Source organism: Nicotiana tomentosiformis, chromosome 8 (assembly GCF_000390325.3).
Source record: "Nicotiana tomentosiformis chromosome 8, ASM39032v3, whole genome shotgun sequence".
In the NCBI taxonomy this organism is placed as follows: domain Eukaryota; kingdom Viridiplantae; phylum Streptophyta; class Magnoliopsida; order Solanales; family Solanaceae; genus Nicotiana; species Nicotiana tomentosiformis.
Genome location: NC_090819.1, coordinates 39,629,824 through 39,650,175, shown reverse-complemented (window position 1 = coordinate 39,650,175; position 20,352 = coordinate 39,629,824). Strand labels below are relative to the sequence as shown.

The window sequence follows — 20,352 nt, the reverse complement described above, 5'->3', positions numbered from 1 at the left end:
AACAGACCTATTCCAACTTTCGGAATCAGAATCCGCCCCTGATATCAATAAAGTCAATTCCCGAACAAACTTCCCAATCTTCCAACCCTTCAACTTCCTAACTTTCGTCAATTCAAGTCAAAACGACCTACAGACCTCCAAATCAATATTCGGACACACTCCTAAGTTTGAAATTACCATACAGAGTTATTGAAACCGACAAAACTCTATTTCGGAGTCGTCTACACTAATGTCAAAACTACGGTCAACACCTTCAATTAAAGTTCCAACTTAGGGACTATGTGTCCCATTTCACTCCGAAACTCACCCGAAATCAAAACCAAACACCCCGGTAAATCACATAACTAGAATATATCATAGAGGAAGCAATAAATAGGGAAACATTACTACAATACTCAAAACGACAGATCGGGTAGTTACAGTCACATATTTGGAATCAGAGAAGAATGGGTAAAGGAGAATTGGTCTTAATTTTGGATTTCGACCATGTGGGCCCGAGTTAACTTTTTATTTCAAATGTGATAAGAATCAAACCTGGTTGGTTAATGCATTCATCAACTTAATTTATTTTTTTGGTGGGCTTCTTAAATTAGAATTTTAAAATTAAAATCGTAAATCTCTAAATCTTTAAGGGTTATATGCTAAAATTGAGAAGGAAGAATGATAAGGAGTGATGAAATTATAAAACTAGAACAGATTTTTAAAAATTGAATAAATTGACTGATGATTGAGAACTTTTATGATGTAGTTTCTTCTTTTATTGAGTTAGGTACATATAATCAACATTTATCGTTTTCAGGAATATAAACTTTTATTATATAACTTAGACATAATATTTTAATATCATACTTATACGATCTTTATAATTGTTTTTACCCATTGAGATAGTGTACACGTACAACACGCGTATTATAAGGCTAGTTATATTAAAAGCACGAAGACCCTTAGCGAAATGTCCTTTTTTACCCTTAAAAACATATTTTACTTTGGATAAAATTGTAAAATCAAAAACTTCCTTATATTTAGGATTTCTAAATCAAAGAGGTTTTTTTCTAATATAATTCAATGTTTGATATCTTCTCCTAATAAGGATACAATATATTAAGACATAAAAGATTACAAAAAAGTAGAAGGAAAGTTTTTTCTTGGTTTCCAACCAGGAACTTCACGTTTTTGTGTGATATTTTTGTTCTTTGTCCTTGTTTAATCATAAAGACCAATTTTGCCTTTATTTTCCTTTCATATGATTTATTTGTTGTTTTTAAAATTTAAATCATAAGTATTTTTGTAGAAGCTTAGTTGTTAACTTCGTTAAAATTTACTACGGCATTAGGTTTTGAAATAGTATTTATTATTGGAGAAAATAGTAATCATTAGTTTGTGATAAGAAATTCAATTACCGTAATTTAATTTACAGAAATACCTAAATTATCTCAATGCATATTCCTGTTAAATAGATGGAAAAGGACTATTAATGTTTGTTAAAAAAGAAACTAATATCATTACTAAGAAAGCATATTACATAATTTAACTTTACAAAACGGGAATTAGTTACTAAAGTCATCTTGTAGCTAATATGATTTTTTTTATAATATGTCACTAATTCTGTCACTAAATAGAATTAACAATGAATTTTTATTATTTAACTACATTATTTATCTATCGCTAATTTTTCTTCTTTTTGTAGCTAAATTGTCTAGAATTCATGATACCTAGATGACTATTTTGATACGAAATTACTATTAAAGAACGAGATACATAATAGAAAACTAAACTTTCAAAATTATCTTAGTTGTTTTCATGCTTAGATAGGCCATCCACTACTTTTTTGACTAAGTAGGCTCAATATTTGTCATATTCAAGAGCTTATATTTTTAAAAATCTTATTTTCAAGGGATTATATTTTTTATAATTTTATATGCATCGATAGAAGGTACACGTGCATCACGCGTATCCTAAAATTAGTAGTTTTAAAATAGGGCCAAAGTGTTTGAACAAACTTAGGGGATAAAAACATAAATTAGGGGTAGGGGATGTTAGGTTGGGGGGTAGGGGGTAAGGAGACAACCGTTGGCTGACGGTACAGAAACGACCAGATTTTTTTTTAAAAAAAGTTGGGTACCCGTCTGGTACCAGTAGCGATACGATACCTTAAGGCACTTATGGTACCTGTACTAAGGGTATTATTTCGGGTACCTTACCATTACCCTTACGCTTCACCCAAATCTCTCACTCCTACCACCAATTGGAACTAGGGGTGGGCATTCGATTTTCGATTCGGTATTTAAAAACTTCGGTTCAGTATTTCGGTATTCGGTTTATCAATTGTGTATACCAAATACCGTACCAAAGTAGTTCGGTACGGTTCGGTATTTCTTACTTTGGTTCGGTACGATTTCGATTTAATACATTAACGGAATAGATGATATAGATAGAGTGGACAATGGACCGGACATTTGGACACGATGTGCTAAGCTAGCTGCAGCCTACTAGACAATACTAGAATTTATGTTTGATATGATATTTGAAAGAAATAGAGTAACAGCAAAAGTGCAAAACTAACATTCCAAGCATCTGCCATCTATGATCTAATAAGCATCAGCAAAAATCAGCCACCTAACGAAATAGAGTAACAACAAAACTTCAAGAGTCTCTATTGAGTGGATCAAGCAGTGGACAAAATCATTGTTGTAAAATGGAGAAAGATGGTGGATCGTCCGAGCTAAGCAAGAAAAAGAGTGTTGTTACCTCAACTGTTTCATTGTCTCCAAAATCTTCAGTGAAGAAGGTATCAAGCACAACATCCAATAACAACTCCCCAAGAAAAGTATCTCAACTTAACGGTAGGACTAGTCTTACACCAAGCAAGACTGGGCAAATCAGTCACGCAAATGTGATAAAGAAGACCTTAGAGAAACAAAGAACAAAAGCCACTCTTTCCAGAAAAATAGTAATGCCAAAGAATCCTCAGAGATGGTCCAAAACTAGGGAAGACGACTTGCCTCGGATAGAGATGGTCCAAAACTTGAGAGAAGTCTAGGTTAGAAAATAGAAAGGGAAAGGGGGTAAGACTTAAGAGCACATATTGCCCGTAAGTCTGGGTGTGGGCTTATGCTTATTGGGTTGGAAAATAAAAAAAAAAGTTGGGCTTGGACTAAAATATTTAGACATTTCGGTATACCGAAATATCAAAAATTCAATACCGTATACCGTAACGAATGAAATACCGTAATTTCTGTACCGAAATATATCAAAATATCGAAAAAATCAAAACCGAAATACCAAATTAATTCGATTCGGTTCGAAATTCGATTTTTCGAATTTTATATCCACCCCTAATAGGAACGGTAAGATCCGGTACTGGTACGAGTGCGGACAGGTACGAATACGGGTATAACCTGTCCCTTAGACAGCCCTATGCTATCTGTATACAATGAAGACGTTGTGATTTCAAGAGTTAAGTTGTAACCTACCATTAGCAAATATCCTTTTTCAGTCTTATCAAATAACCAAAGTAGGAAATTTTAAAAAGAAGAGAATAAACGAGTGTTTCCTGTAGCAAAACCCAAAATCGGATCCAATCACCTAAATTGGTGGTGACGTGCGCCGTTAACGCACTAAAAAGGAATTCTCCCGCCAAGCAATTAGCAATATTAATTAATAAAGTTGTAAGATCCAAAGCAATCAAAATTCTTCTTCAATGGAGCTTCCGGTGATCGATCTCGCACCCTATCTGGAGAAAGAGTTGGATTCCGAAATTAAGAGTCTGTGCTGGGAGGTGAGTCGAACCCTAAGGGAAACTGGAGCTTTACTGGTGAAGGATCCAAGGTGCACCGCTCAAGATAATGATAGGTTTATTGATATGATGGAAAACTACTTCCAACAGCCTGAAGAATTTAAACGCCTTCAGGAGCGCCCTCATCTACATTATCAGGTAACTCACTCCAAATTCAATTTGCTTTCCACCTCTTTGGAATTTCTAATATATCCAAAACTTATGAATGATTTTATGAAGTGAAAAACTATTGACGCTGCTCAATTTTGGGGTCAATTTGTTTCTATGCACATCAACAGGTCTCACATCATCCTATCCAAATGTTGTTGTTTGAGGTTTGAAGCAATGTGATTTAAGATAATCACTTGAAATTCCAACAACATATGACCTGGTTTTCTCTGGCATGTTTCCTCAAATCAGATTGACCATCTTACTAGTATTATTTTCAAGTCTCAAGTACTGATTTTAGCTAAAGTACTAAAGGGGGCATTTTTTTTACTCCAATTTGACCGTGTTTAGGATTGGTTGTCTCGAGTACCTAGAAGACATACTAGTTGGGTCTGGCAAAGGCAATGAAGTACAACCCAAGCCTAACTTCCTTCCTCCAGATATGTTAATATGAGAGGCTCGAGGCTCAAGTCCACAGCAACCCAACCACCTAGTCTCTAGCAATCTCCAGCTTCCCTACTATTGTGAGGAAATTAGGGTCAATGAGACAATACATGGGTTTTATGCTAAAGCAAACACTTCTCGCTTTGTTTGACAGCTTATGCTTTTACCTAGATAGTCTAAATAATGTGGCCAGTAATAACTAGCATTTTCTTGGGTGAAATTCTCGCCTCATCTGAGAGTTTTACTTGAAAAACCAAGTTGGTTTAGTTACTACATTCTCCATTTTCTGCATATCTCTAATGTCAAACTGGCAAGTAAAAAATAGCCTTTTCTCGCGTGATCTTGTCGCCTCATGAGATAATTTACTTGAAAAAAACCCCGTTAGTTAAAATCTTTATAAAAAACCTGTTGGTTACACCCCACTGTTTGGATTTATCCAACACAAAAGGAAACTATAGTACTTTTTGAGAATGATTAAAGCTTTATAAACAGAGCAGAAAGATTGTGCCAAAAATTACATACAGCTCAGGCCCTTTACATAACTGTAGGAAGCTGAGAAAGTCTATCATCCTATCTGCTGTAGTGACATGATACATCTATGCATCAATGTATGAGTATGGTGTACTCTTTCATATATATAGTGCAACCCAATTTTTAACTTTTACCTTCTTTTTGGAAATGGAGATACCCAACTAACCTAAATAATAAGAACTTCCCCCTTGACAATGGTATATGTTGTATATGTGAATCCTAGATGTGGAAATATACAGAATTCCTCTATGAATCTATGAAAGGTATAAAAAAAGAAAAAAATGTTAAAAAAAGAATAGGCTAGGCATAACTCAATATGCTGATATTGAAATGAAAAATTAAAAAAGAAGAGCTAATTAGATACTCATATATGCTCTCAAAACATCTTTGATTCCGCTCCTTCCAAATCACTCACCAAATGCACTCAGGTAGGGTTTCCCAGATTTTCCTCTTTCTCTTTCCAATGCCCTTGCCAGTCCAACACTGTTGCAGCTGTTTAATAGTTCTAGGCATCACTCAGCTGAATTGAGAAAATATTGAAGAACAAGTTCCAAAACTAAGAAGTGATGCTACAGTACAATAAATGATTAGCTTCCTCCTCATTCTCTCCACACAGTAGACATCTATTGCAAAGAGACAAATCTCTCCTTTGCAAATACTGTTGCGTCAGTATGCCTCATAAGCCAGAGTCCAACAAAAGCAGGCAACCTTGTATGGAGCCTTCGTCCTCCAAATCTGTTTTCATGGCCACACACCATGAAACTGCCCTGAATTCATGGATGAAAACTGAAACTTGTAACTGTGAAGATACTTTTATTAAGTGGAGCCCAAATCAGCTTATCTGGTTCCTCTTCCTGGAATCTAAAACTGCCAAGTGCTTGAAAGAGTTGAGATACCTTTTCAGTTCCTAGTCATTGCAATTCCTCCGACAAACAAAATTCCAACCACTATTTGATCTACATTCTACGTTGTGCCAAAGCTTGTGTATCCTTCACCATGCTGTATAATTCGGGGAAATCCTCCTTTAGAGGAGAGTGTGTCAACCATGCTGTGAGAATGCACGGAAAAATATATTATTCACATGTATTGACCATGATACAATGAGCCCTATATATATATATATATAATACATGTCCTACTCCTGCTACATATGGGATTAGGGTTATTTACTACTATTTAACTACCAAACTAACTCTCCCCCTCAAGCCGGTGCATATAAATCATATGTACCGAGCTTGTTACATATATAACTAATACGAGGACCAATGAGGGACTTGGTGAAAATATCAGCAAGCTGATCATTCGACTTCACAAATTTTGTAGCAGTATCTCCTAAGAGTATCTTTTCTCTGACGAAGTGACAATCAATCTCAATATGTTTAGTCCTCTCATGGAACACTGGATTTGATGCAATATGAAGGGCTGCTTGATTATCGCACACAAGTTCCATCAGACTGATTTCATCAAATTTCAACTCCTTGAGCAATTGTTTGATCCAAATTAGCTCACATGTTGCCATAGCCATTGCTCGATATTCTGCTTCTGCACTAGATCGAGCAACTACATTCCGTTTCTTGCTCTTCCAAGACACCAAACTGCCTCCTACTAAAACACAATATCCAGAAACGCCTGTCAGAAGGTGATCCTGTCCAATCAACATCTGAGTATCCAACGATCTGCTCATGGCCTTGATCCTCAAACAATAACCCTTTGTCTGGAGCCGATTTTATATACCGAAGAATGCAGACAACTGCATCCCAATGACTATCACAAGGAGAATCCATAAACTGACTTACAACGCTCACAAGAAAGGAAATGTCAGGTCTAGTCACTGTGAGATAATTTAATTTACCAACCAGTTGCTTATATCTTGCAGGATCGCTAAGCGGCTCCCCCTGTCCTGGCAGAAGTTTAGAATTCGGATCCATCGAAGTGTCAATCGATCTACAACCTGTCATTCCTGTCTCCTCAAGAATGTCTAAGGCATGCTTCCATTGTGATATCACAATACTTGAGCTAGACTGAGCGACCTCAATACCCAGAAAATACTTTAGTCTACCCAGATCCTTAGTCTGAAAGTGTTGAAAGAGATGTTGCTTCAATTTAGTAATACCATCCTGATCATTGCTGGTAATAACAATATCGTCAATATAGACTACCAGATAAATACAGAGACTCGAAGCAAAATACCGATAAAACACAGAGTGATCAGCTTCACTCCGAGTCATGCCAAACTCCTGGATAACTGTGCTGAACTTACCAAACCAAGCTCGAGGAGACTGCTTTAGACCATAAAGTGACCGCGCAAGCAACATACAAGGCCACCAGACTCCCCCTGAGCAACAAACCCAGGTGGTTGCTCCATATAAACTTCATCCTCAAGGTCACCGTGTAGAAAAACATTCTTAATGTCCAGCTGATAGAGAGGCCAATGGCGAACAACAATCATGGATAGAAATAGGCGGACTGTTGCTATCTTAGCCACGAGAGAGAAGGTATCACTGTAATCGAGCCCAAATATCTGAGTATATCCCTTGGCAACAAGGCAGGCCTTAAGTCGATCAACCTTACCATTCGGACCAACCTTGACTGCATACACCCAACGACAACCAACAGTAGATTTACCTGAAGGAAGAGGAACGAGCTCCCAGGTACTACTCGTATATAAAGCAGACATCTCGTCAATCATAGCATGTCGCCATCCTGGATGAGACAATTCTTCACCTGTAGACTTAGGGATGAAAAAAGAGGACAAAGAAGATATAAAAGGATAATAGGGTGATGACAGACGATGATAACTTAAACCGACATAATGGGGATTAGGATTAAGTGTGGTCCGTATACCTTTCCGAAGTGCAATCGGTGTACTAAGAAGAGACAAGTCCGCAGTAGGAGCAGGGTCAGGTGCAGGACGTGAATCAGCTGGGCTTGATGCTGGGCGCGGACGACGATGATAAGTCAAGAGTGGTGTTCCTGTGGCTGGGGATCTAGGAGGATCCTTACTAGACTCCCCAACGGTTGGAATGGGTAAGACTTCTATGGCGGAAGGTGAAAGACGAGCTATAGTAAACTCCTCAAAGGTCGGTATAGGTAAGACCTCAGATATATCAAGGTGGTCAGAAGAGGTAAAGAAAGGTTTAGACTTAAAAAATGTGACGTCAGCTGACATAAGGTATCTACGAAGATCAGCCGAGTAACAACGATATCCCTTCTGAACACGAGAATAACCAAGGAAGACACACTTGAGAGCACGAGAAGCTAACTTATCTTTCCCAGGGGATAAGTTATGAACGAAACAAGTGCTCCCAAAAATACAAGGGGGAAGAGAGTATAAGGGTGACTGGGGAAACAATACTGAATACGGAATCTGATTCTGGATGGGAGATGAAGGCATCCGATTAACCAAATAACAAGTTGTGAGAACTGCATCGCCCCAAAAACGCAACGGAACATAAGATTCAATGAGAAGTGTGTGAACAGTCTCAATGAGGTGCCTATTCTTTCTCTCTGCAACCCCATTTTGCTGAGGGGTATAAGGACAAGAAGTCTGATAAATAATTCCTTGAGAAGTCATAAACTGCTGAAATTGAGAGGATAAATATTCTAAGGCATTATCGCTGCGAAAAGTGCGAATAGGAACATCAAATTGATTTTTGATTTCAGCACAAAAATTCTGGAATATAGAAAACAACTCAGAACGATCTTTCATTAAGAAAAGCCAAGTACATCTTGAATAATCATCAATGAAACTAACAAAATAACGAAATCCCAAGGTTGAACTGACTCTACTAGGACCCCATATATCAGAATGAGCTAAAGAAAAAACAGACTCTATATGACTCTCAATACTACGAGGAAAAGAGGCTCGGGTATGTTTTTCGAGCCGACACTACTCACAATCTAATGTAGATAAACTAGACAAACTAGGCACCATCTTCTGAAGCTTGGATAAACTTGGATGTCTTAAGCGTCTGTGAATTAGGTCTGGAGGATCTGTAACTAGACATGCCTTGGAGGAATTGAGTGAGTTAAGGTAGTAAAGGCCTTCTGATTCAAGCCCTGTTCCAATCGTCTGCCCCGTACTGCGGTCCTCCATAATAAAAGAATCATCAATAAAATATATACCACAATGGAGGGCACGAGTCAAACGACTAACAGATGCAAGACTAAAAGGACAACCAGGGACATAAAGAACGGAATCTAGAGTGACAGAGGGTAGGAGATTAGCTTGTCCAACTCCTTTTGCTTTAGTTTGAGACCCATTGGCTAAAGTAACAGTGGGAAGAGACTGTGAATACAGAATATTTGACAAAAGTGATTTATTACCAGAGATATGATCAGAAGCGCCTTAGTCCACGACCCATGGCCCAAGAGTACTAGACTGGGAAACGCAAGTAAAAGAATTACCACCAACAGAAGTATCAGTCTTAGCAATAGAGGCTACTTGTGGAGATGTCTGCTTACTTGCTCGATACTGAAGGAACTTATTATATTTCCCTTCAGATAAAGAAAATCTCTGGTTACCCGTAGTCTCGGTATGAGCAACATAAGCATTTTTGGGTGGACGATCATGTAAAGAATAACACACGTCACGAGTGTGTCCAAGTTTATGACAATAAGAGCACTTGGCTCTAGATCTTCCAAAACGACCTCCTCCTCGTCTATTCTCCATAGTTTGAGATGCCCAATTGTCCACTACTTGGGATGCGAGAACAGATGAGTCAAGTGTCTGTGATGAGATCACTAGGTGACTTGGTGCTGCAGCAAGGCGAAGTAATCGAGAGAATAATTCATCAACTGTGGGGACAGTTGGACTAGCCAAAATTTGATCGCGTACTGAGTCAAGATCATTAGGAAGTCCAGCAAGAGTAAGAACTAGAAACATTTTTTGTCGCTGCTCTTGTTGCTTTTCAACACTAGCAGAAACTGACATCAACTTCTCAAATTCCTCCATGACTACCTGTACTTGTCCCAAGTAAGTAGACATATCTAATTCATGTTTCTTTAAATTTGTCATCCGCGATATCAAATCATAGAAACGAGATATGTCATTAGTGTATAAAGTGCGAGCCTTTTCCCAAACCAAATAACATGTCTGGAATGGACGAAACAAGGGCATCAACTTGGAATTAATAGATCGCCACAAATACTGCATAATTGAGCATCGATCTTCTCCCAAAGTGCTTTGGCCTTTTCATCTCCTTCGCTAGACTTCCTGATTAAATGATCTTGGAACACCTTGACCTTTACACCACAGCTCGACAGACGAAGCCTAAGCTAAGTAGTTTGAACTTTCCATTAAAGGTTCTGAGGTAATCATGACACCGGAACTGCCAGAGCCCAGGTTTTTAGACCCAAAAGCATCAACTCCCAAAGACATCGTTAGATTGAAGAGAGGTCTATAAAATCATCACCAAATAACAGAAAGAATCAATTGAAAACTCACTGAAACAGACGAAGGAGACATTGTTTTTGCCGGAAAATTACTGTAGCTACCGGGAAAAATAAGTGTAGTCGCCGGAAAAAAACTCAAAGTGGTCAGAATCAAAGGAAAATAGTACGGGTGGGGTCCGAATTAGTAGACGACTCAACTGTTCTGAAGAAACTTTTTCAAAAAATGGCCGGAAGTGGTCGTACTCGCCGGTGTGTGAGCTCACGCACTTGTCGGAACCCTAGCTTCTGACGGCGCGTGAGGAGGTTTCTGCCGGAGATGTTCACTGGGGTTTGGTCGCTGGGCGATGACGGATCTTGTGGTAGTGTTGGATTTTGCATAACACTGACGGAGAGAGAGATGACGCAAACAACCTTGAAAGGTCGCCGGAAAATTGAGGCACGGTGACTTCTGGCTCTGTATTCTAGTACCCGGATGTGTCTCACCACTATGCCTCTGATACCATGTGAGAATGCACGAGAAAATATATTATTCACATGTATTGACCATGATACAATGGGCCATATATATATATATATATATATATATATATATATATATAATACATGTCCTACTCCTACTACATATGGGATTAGGGTTATTTACTACTATTTAACTACCAAACTAACACATGCATATAGTTTTAGTAATATTACCCGCTAAGATCCTGATGTTACACACAAAATCATCCCATAGACTTCTAATATATTTCCATACACTTACTCCAATCCATAAACTGATGTATTTGTTCTGGTACACCAATTGTTATCCATCCCATACTTCTTAGTTATGACTACTTCCGTAGAGCCTCTCTTTAAGGTTGAACCTCCATAACCATTTGAATAGAAGGCTTCCGTTATGGTATCTGACAATTTCTCACCCCATCCCTCCCTATTTTTTACTCAGTCTTACAGTTTTCCAATTGACCAAATGAAAACCCTTCTTCTCCTTGTTACCTCTCCAAAGAAATCCACTCCTTAAACTATATAGTCTCTTTTCCACTTTGGACGGTACTGGAAATAAAGACATACAACAACAACATACCCAATATTATCTCACATTGTGGGGTCTGGGGGTAGTGTGTACGCAAACCTTACCCCTACCTTGTGAGGATAGAGAGGCTGTTTCCAATAGACCCTCGGCTCAGGAAAGAATAAGCACCACATTAATGAAAATATAGACACGAAGGGACAGTACCAAAAAGCCATATAAAAACAGAATAAAAACAGCAAGATAGTAAGGTGATCAACAATGAAAGAAAACATCGGTTAGTCATAAAAACCTACTACCAACAGAAAGCGAGACTGCGTGCCAATACTACTGTACTTACACTCACCTCCCCTTCCCCTCCTCGAGTCTCGCTACTGAACTTACACTCCAAGTATTCTGTCTTGGTCCTGCTCAACTTGAAATCTTTAGATTCCAAGGTCTGCCTCCATACCTCTAATTGCGTTCACACAGTCTCTCGTCTCGTCAATCAATACAATATCAACTGCAAATAGCATGCACCACGACACCTCCCCTTGGATGTGGCGCGTCACTACGTCCATCATTAGAGCAAACAAAAAAGGGCCGAGTGCCGATCCTTGACGCAACCCCATCATAATCGAAACATGGTCTGAGTCCCCACCCACCGCCCTTACTCATGTCCGTAATCAACCTAACGTAGGCAACATGTACACCTCTAGCCTCCAAACATCTCCACAAAATCTCCCTCAGAACTCTATCGTACGCCTTTTCCAAGTCGATGAACACCATATGCATGTCCTTCTTTCTCTCTCTATACTGCTCCATCAATCTCCTAACAAGGTGGATGGCTTTTGTTGTCGAACGCCCCGGCATAAACCCAAACTGGTTCTCGAAAATAAACACACTCCTCCTCACCCTTAGCTCTACCACTCTCTCCCAGACTTTCATAGTATGGCTAAGCAGCTTGATACCCCGATAGTTATTGCAATTTTGGATATCACCCTTGTTCTTGTATACAGGAACTATCGTGCTCCACCTCCACTCTTCGGGCATCTTCTTCGTTCTAAAAATAACATTCAATAACCTAGTGAGCCACTCCAAGCCTGCCTTGCCCGCACTCTTCCAAAACTCCACCGGGATTTCATCCGGCCCGGCCGCTTTGCCCCTGCTCATCTTACGCATAGCCCCCCAACTTCATCAACTCTAATCCGCCTGCAGTACCCAAAGCCACAACGGCTCTCGGAGAGTTCCAAATCACCCAGTGCAATGCTCCTGTCCAACCAACCAACCCGCCACCCGAAGAGAGATATTGACGTTTTCAATTATAACCTTTTTTCACATCTCTCCAGATAACTCTTCCATATCACTGATGCTTTGGATTTTGCCCCCAAATGGAGTCCAAGGTATGCTGTAGGAAGGCTCCCAGTTTGTGATAAAATTTAACTTCTCATCACTGGCACGTAGCAATGACACAATGCATGCCTCATTTGAATTAAAGTGAGACAGATGCTGATCAACCACCTTACCAGAAACTTTTTGACTGGTTGGAAAACCATCTTTTAATCTGTGTATAATGACTGTGTCTCTTCTTGGATATGCCTTCATCAGTGTCAGAAGCATCGTCGGCTTCAACTCTCCTTGCCGGTATTCTGAGATTTCGATCATCTTCCACCCAAGTTGTAGCTTCAATTCGCAGAAGTATAGAATAAATGAACTGCCCTACCTTAACTTCCACCCTTGCCGAAATCGTCCCGTCAGTCTACATGATGCAAATACGAGCAGGTAAAGGAATCCTAAGCTACGTAACCCAGAAATGGTTTGGTTTCTAATCTGCTCTATGAAGTCCCATCAGTCCAGATGCCATCTACGGTCGTTTCGATCCCAATTGCCCATCTTGATCCTTTCCGCTTCCCTTTTGGATGGGAATCGAAAAGGAAGAAGCCCCCATTCATTTCTGTTATCTTGACCTTCCCCAGAACCTTCCAACTTCTACGAGCCCAGCCTTCAACTTCTGAGACTAGAGGGATCTCAGTGGTGATATCCCCCAGTCTACCCACCAGACACCTCTCCAAGAACTGTAGCTTTGGTTTCAAAATCTCTTCCTAAACTTCTACGAACTTTGAGCTGCTTGTCGGAATTGTCTCTGCCCTCACCCAGCTTTAGGCCAAGCCATCTCTCTGCTAGCTCCTTGTAAGATTTATGAGGTTGAAGATTCCGCAGATTCTGGTGACCCCATCCATTTTTTTCTAAGTAATTCTTAATCTTCTTCGCAACATCAACCCTCCCTGCATTTTGCACTATTTCTGGGATGATAATGGTACTTGTCTTCTTTCCTTGAGTTGCCAAAATCCTTAGGTGTCTGCCAAAATTGTTTAAGTTTTGAAAGGCGAAGTACTCATATTGCTGTTCAGCTCTTTTCCACTGTCTGCACTTTACCAGTACCCTCCAACGCCAAATGTAGAACCTGAGAAACCCATAGTAGCATCTGTGCGTTGATGGAGTTTCTACTGACAAAGTTCTTCCTTTCCACCCAAATATACCAACAGTCTCTGTCTCCCATTTTCTTTAGTTTCAGGTGACTTGTTCCCTGCAACAAAGAACAGTTTTCTTTCCATCCACACTGTCATAAAATTCGAGATGAAAGATTGAAGAAATCTGGGCAATAATAAGGTAAAATCAAAGCTAAATTTTGTAGGATAAATGATCGGCGTCATTTTTGTTGAGAAGACTTTCAGCACATTCCATGATTAAAAGGAAACTATAGTACTTACAGATATTGATCTGCTTTCTAGCTACACATACTGCACCTTTAGGCTAGTGAGAGTCCATTGATTTCCTTAGAAAAGTGTGATTCGTTAATTAATAATCCCAAGACTAAAATGCGTAAAAGGAATAATGATTTTATAATATGAATTTCTAATACCCAAGTTATTGCAATGTTTGCTCAACTTAAGCCTTAGGTGCTTGGTCTTAAAATCTACATACCCAAGGTTTTGCTTTTGCATTATTGAAAGAGCACCAGTAATACCTTCATTTGATGATTCTATTTTCTGTATTAACTATAAATATCTAAGCTTTCTAGCAAATTGGTTGATGGGATCCCAAATATTAGCTAGATAAGCATAGAACAAGATGCTCTGGACTTATAGGCTGCCAATATGCTGTACAGCAGCGTATGGTAAAAGATTTTGGAACTAATAGGTGCAGAACATCTGGCTTTCATTTGGAAAGGGCATTGAATAGTAAAATTTTCTAGTTTCTGCTGCTTGTACTACATGTTTATTCTTGACAAACTTCTTTTGTTTTCATTATCTTTCTCAGGGTTTTGCTGTCAATTATATAGAAGCGACAGCTATTATTATCAATTAATAGCTCGAAAAAAAGGATTTGTTCATTTTGTTCAATAAATTCCAACTCTACTCATTAAGCTTCTTATTTGGAAGACTACTCATGTCAATGTCTGACAGGTCGGGGTGACACCTGAAGGAGTTGAAGTCCCTCGTAGCCTGGTTGATGAGGAAATGAAAGAGAAGCTTAAAGCAATGCCTAAAGAATATCAACCATCTAGTCCATCTGGACCAGATCCTAAATGGCGATATATGTGGAGAGTTGGTCCTCGTCCGGAGATTACCCAATTTAAGGTTTCTTCACTCATTTCCCCATTTCAATCATGTTATTCAAAGATTTGATTGATCAGTGACATTCCTTAATTTTAGTCACTACCAGTGGATAAAATTAGTTCTGTAAGTACTAAAAATTGCTGCTAGTAAGTAAACAAGCATTACACTCTTGTAGGAACTGAATTCAGAGCCAGTAATACCAGAGGGCTTTCCTGAATGGAAATGTACTATGGACTCATGGGGATATAAGATGATATCTGCTATAGAGGTGGATCATAAGCATTTGTATCTTTTATTTATGCTACTGGTTTGACAATTCTGGAATGTGACTGCTTGCTCTTTTTCAGTGTGTTGCTGAAATGGCTGCCATTGGTTTTGGTCTGTCAAAGGATGCATTTACTTCCCTAATGCAACAGGTGACTATTATTTTATGTCAGTGGCAAACTTTTTTATTGCATCTCCAACTGATTACTGGTGTATTGTTGAATGTGAAGACTTAATAATTATTGTTTGTCGGTTATGATGCTGGTTTGTGCTAAGTTGCTCGGACACGGGTGCGGGTGTCCGACATGGGCGCAGATCTAGTGGTCTGATCCTTCGAGATGTAAATTCTAAGATTCGGGGATACGGATCCTAGTACGGATATAAGTGCGGGGATCCTACTAAAAATAATTCAATAAAGAAAAATATAAAATATCTCTAAATTATGAGAAATTTTGTGGAATACATATGTATAGCTTGTTAAGTGCGGATTTTTTTTTTATTCTCAAGTTGTAGATAAGTAAATGTTTGATTTCCTAGATAAGGTATGCTATTTTCTTCAAATTTACCCTAGTTTTGGTTCTGATTTCGGGAATCAAATTGTATCTCGTCTCGAATCCGTCGGTCAAAGTACCCAAAATTGTTTGACCAGATGCAATACGGATCCCATACCCACACCCATGCTAGTGTCGTGTCGACACGGGTGCGACACCTAAACTGCCATGTCGGAGCAACTTAGGTTTTGTGTTATAACTCAAGAACTCCTCCTTCACCCCCAAAGCAAAGGGAGACCATGTGCTGAATTACACTTAAATTCGCATGCAATGAATAATGGATATGCCTAAAATTGTTTAAGTGTGACTGATTCTTGTTAGGTGTGAAATTGATATATGATCGGATTCATCGAGAGCTTGAATATAGTTTTTCATGTGAAAATGGTGTGTTTTTACTCATATTTCTAGTATTACTTCTCTAGCTTACAAAGATTGTTGCATCACTTCACTTGTTTTCAACTTGTTCTGTGGATCTATTACATTAAGAGCCCGTTTGGCTTAGTTGATTTAGAGTAGCTGATAAGCATTAGGTGCTGAAAAATACTTTTAAGTGCTGAATCTGATTTAAAAAATAAGCAATTACGTGTTTGGATAAAAGTGCTGAAATTAATAATAAGCAGCTGAAACTGTTTGATTAAAAAGTGCCGATAAGCTCTTTTTATGTTAAAATGACTTAAATGACCTTATAACAATTTACACTACTAAAAACGTTATTTTCGTCAAAATTTTAGATTCTACATAGATTCTACCTATTTATCATGTTATTTTAATTATAAAAATGATTAGATAATATCTTTTTTTATAAATATAATTTATGTTATGATAAGTATACAATCATAAATTAGAAGGGGTGGAGTATAAATTAACAAAAGTTAAGAAAAAACCCTTAAATAATGCACAGTGTTTGTAGAGAAGAAACAAGCACTTAATATGTATTGTTTGTAATTAATAAGATTAAAACATTCAACTATCATAAATATCTTGAGCGATCAGATCACAAATTGCCATCCAAATATTATTATCTCATTGATTTTCTATATTTTCTTCATTTGCAATGTTGACTCTTGTGGATCTTCCAACATCAGGATCAACACGCGGCACAAATCTCTCATTCTCAGCTTCTTGGAATGCATTGTCCACCTTACATTTCTTTCTAATGTAATTGTGAATCGCCATTGTAGCCAATACGATATCTCTTTGAGTGTCAATATGATAAAAAGGCATATCTCGCAAAATAGAGGATAATTCAACTTCCTTGGATTGTGAAGCCTCTTTGGGGCCTTTTAACTGATACTCTTCCCATTAGAGGATACAAAATGAGGCCTTACTTCATTCTTGTTGGTATGTGATTTAGGTGGCAATAAAAGTTTACAAATTACCGTTTGTATTTTTCAAGATAATTGCTGATCTTAACATTAATGATATCCGATTTGTTTGTATTTAATCATCATCTTTGACTATATATATGATTTTCCAAAGTTGCTTAAAAATATAACACAACTGTATGTGATATTTAACATAGCAATCACTCTTGAAACAAAGTAGCCTTAAATATTACTGTCAATATCCAGTAGCATTAACACAACAATCAGTACTGTTGAAACAAAGCAGCCTTAAGAAGACAAGTGAATTTCGTTACCACAAGATATTTATGATAGTTGCAAAGGCACGACTGCAGATATTTACAGAGCTTTCCTTCAACAATGAGAGCGCGAGAATCAGAGTCACCAATGGACAACCCACGAGCAGAGAAGAACGAAAGAAGGGAATTCCACGTAACAGAGGAAGCAGTAAGATCAACCCCTCTACTGTTGCAGAGGCACGACTGGAGAATTGCAGAGGCAACGACTGTTTAGGTTTTGAAGAACTGGGATAGAGTAAAACTATACGAAGAGTTTTGTTTTAACAAGAAGTATTTTAGGGATAGAATAGTAAATATTTTGGTCAAACCTAAAGTGCTTATAAGCTGAAATTTGATAAGTTGGGGGAGACCAGCTTATGACTTTTGTCTTATTTTTGGCTTATAAGCACTTAACTTATAAGCACTTTTAATTTTACCAAACGCGTAGATAAGCCAAAAAGTGCTTATAAACCAGTTTGACCAGCTTATAAGCTTAGCCAAACACCCTCTAATAATACATCTTTATCTTTGCTAGAATGTATCAGAATAAGAAGCAAATTCATATCTAAAAATACGGCAACTGATCTCCCTGCTTTTCTTATTTCAGTTTCTGTTATCATTGTGACTTAAACATCCCTTCCTTTTGTTCAAATGACCTTTCGCTGCCTTCCTTACATCCGTAGCTGTTACCACTGTGGCTTTCCTTTTCTGTCTAATGAGCTTCATATCATTGACATACAAAGAACATTTTGGATTAATAGGTTTCCTGGTCTGCAGATTTTGTGTGGGATTATGGGGAATAGTGATTCTCCCCTTTTTTGGTTGGGTTTAAGGGCATGGAGTTGAATAGGTTAGGGTCTGGGCAGATTCGAATTCGTGTAATCTATGACTTATTTGGTAAAGTTAGCATCAAATTACTCAATATTATTTAAAAGGCAAATTGTATTTCTGGAAAGCACTAATCGATATTCTAATCTTGCCCCTAACTTCATGAATTGAACACATGATGCATGATTATTGTTCCCACCCTTCGTCTCTCACTGAAAATCCTGTATAGTCTGGGTCCTCATAGTGAGTAGTGAAATGCCTAATATCAGATTGAACAAAAATAGTAACAAGAATCATATAAATGATATGACAACTCTTAACATTCCCCTGCTTTACGAGCAGAGTGTTGCTTAAAATGGTTTAGGGCAAGGAAAAAAAATGGGAAGAAAACAAACTGATTTGTTTTTCTGAAAGGAAAATTTTCAAGTCTTTTTTTATTGCTTCAAGCATGTTAAATGGTACTTGGGACCCAATATCAATGTTCTTGGGTGTACGAGCATAATATGCTTTCTGAGCTAAAAATGTTCTGAAATTTCTTAACATAGGGCACCAATTTATTTTTTTCTACTTTTATGTAGTTCCTTCCTTTTTGACTACTTCCAATTTCCAGGGACCACATCTGCTTGCTCCAACGGGAAGCGACCTGAGGCGTTATGCCAAAGAGGGAACAGTATTTGCAGGATACCACTATGACCTGAACTTCCTTACAATCCATGGGAGAAGTCGATTTCCTGGTCTAAGTATTTGGCTTAGAAATGGGCAAAAGATGGAAGTGAAGGTTCCTGTAGGATGCCTCCTTATTCAGACAGGAAAGCAGGTATAAAGAATTTGATGCACTTCCTTATTTTCATGACAGTATTAATGCATTTAACATGTAAATCTGCTAGCTCCAGCAATCAACATAAACAGGGTCTTAAAATGATTATGCAACCACTATGCTAGACTTTCCTTAGTTTTCCAAGACCCTAAATTACAGTAAAAACCTTAATAGGCCATTGTTCTCTTGATACACACTTGTTTAAATCATCAAGAGTTCTACTTTGGCATGCAAATTCAAAGGGCTCTGCATCATGGGTTTCGCTCACAATTGGGAAACATGATTAGTTTCATTTAGGAAGAAACAGCCGAAGATATAGTATTATAAACTGTGGTCCCATGTTTTGTCAATTTTATTGGAGAAAAGTTAAACAAATGACATGTTTGATCGTTTTCTGTGTTTGAATAAGTTCTAAATATGTACACTTCTTGTAAGACCATTGGAACAAGTTATTCTCAGTTCAATATTAGCACTGCAGAAGTGTCTGGCGCAAATGTAATGTTACTATGCTAAATGTTCCAATCAAGATATATTGTTAACTTCACAGGAACCGTATCATAGTTTCATAGGTCCATTCATTTTGTAAGTATATCCCTATTTACCTTGACATATTGATGGAAGTTTCAGCTGCGACAGTTTTTGATTATCTCAGTTAGAATGGTTGACAGCTGGAGAATGCATGGCTGGAATGCATGAGGTTGTTGTAACTAATAGGACCACTGATGCAATTAAACGAGCTCTGGAGCAAAATCGCAGTCTGTGGAGAGTATCCTCAACGGTGAGTGAGTGCGGTTTAGCTGAACCTTCTTTTGGGGTCAATTTTTTTGTTTTGATTCCCAGTATAACAATTGCAATTGTTAGAAGGTTAACTTCTTGAAAGTGATGCTAACTTGGACTTGTTCTTTTTTGCTAGCTATTCGCACACATAGCATCAGATGCAGTGCTAAAACCTTTAGGGCATTTTTCAGACACTCCTCTTGCAAGCAAGTATCCTCCCATTTGTGCAGGTGAATTTGTTGAACAAGAGCTTGCTATCATAAATCTTAAAGGTAATAATGGAGCTTGATAATCCCTATTCAAGATAGTAAGTGGATACCTGTAGCACTCGAGGAGCTATAAAAGAAGCAAGTTGAAATTAGATTCTTTTGTCAATTCGTGTCCAGTAAACAAGCACAAGGGCAGAAGAGCCTTTATCAAGGTGCAAAGTATAATTGTATCGTCAATGCAGTATTTACTTTGTTCAAGACTCGAAGTGATTGGGCTTATTTCCCAATTGATTGCAATATGTGCTATATTTGTTTTAGAGAAAATGACACTTAGAGCTCCTTTTAAA

General features: G+C 38.1%; 1 protein-coding gene across 1 annotated transcript; it reads left to right on the top strand.

The window, feature by feature from the left end:
* The first annotated feature begins 3,428 nt into the window (after positions 1–3,428).
* LOC104096899 (uncharacterized) lies at positions 3,429–20,352 on the top strand. Its single transcript, XM_009603348.4, has 7 exons — positions 3,429–3,934; positions 14,786–14,959; positions 15,114–15,206; positions 15,286–15,354; positions 18,813–19,019; positions 19,672–19,797; positions 19,933–20,352. Exons 1-7 carry the CDS (start codon positions 3,701–3,703, stop codon positions 20,083–20,085), a joined length of 1,056 nt encoding a protein of 351 aa, XP_009601643.1. The 5' UTR covers positions 3,429–3,700; the 3' UTR covers positions 20,086–20,352.

Coding starts and splice junctions, on each gene's coding strand:
- LOC104096899 (XM_009603348.4), top strand. CDS start 3,701: ATGGAGCTTCCGGTGATCGATCTCGCACCCTATCTGGAGAAAGAGTTG. Junction 14,960..15,113: donor CGGAGATTACCCAATTTAAG/GTTTCTTCACTC, acceptor ACACTCTTGTAG/GAACTGAATTCAGAGCCAGT. Junction 19,020..19,671: donor TTATTCAGACAGGAAAGCAG/GTATAAAGAATT, acceptor TGATTATCTCAG/TTAGAATGGTTGACAGCTGG.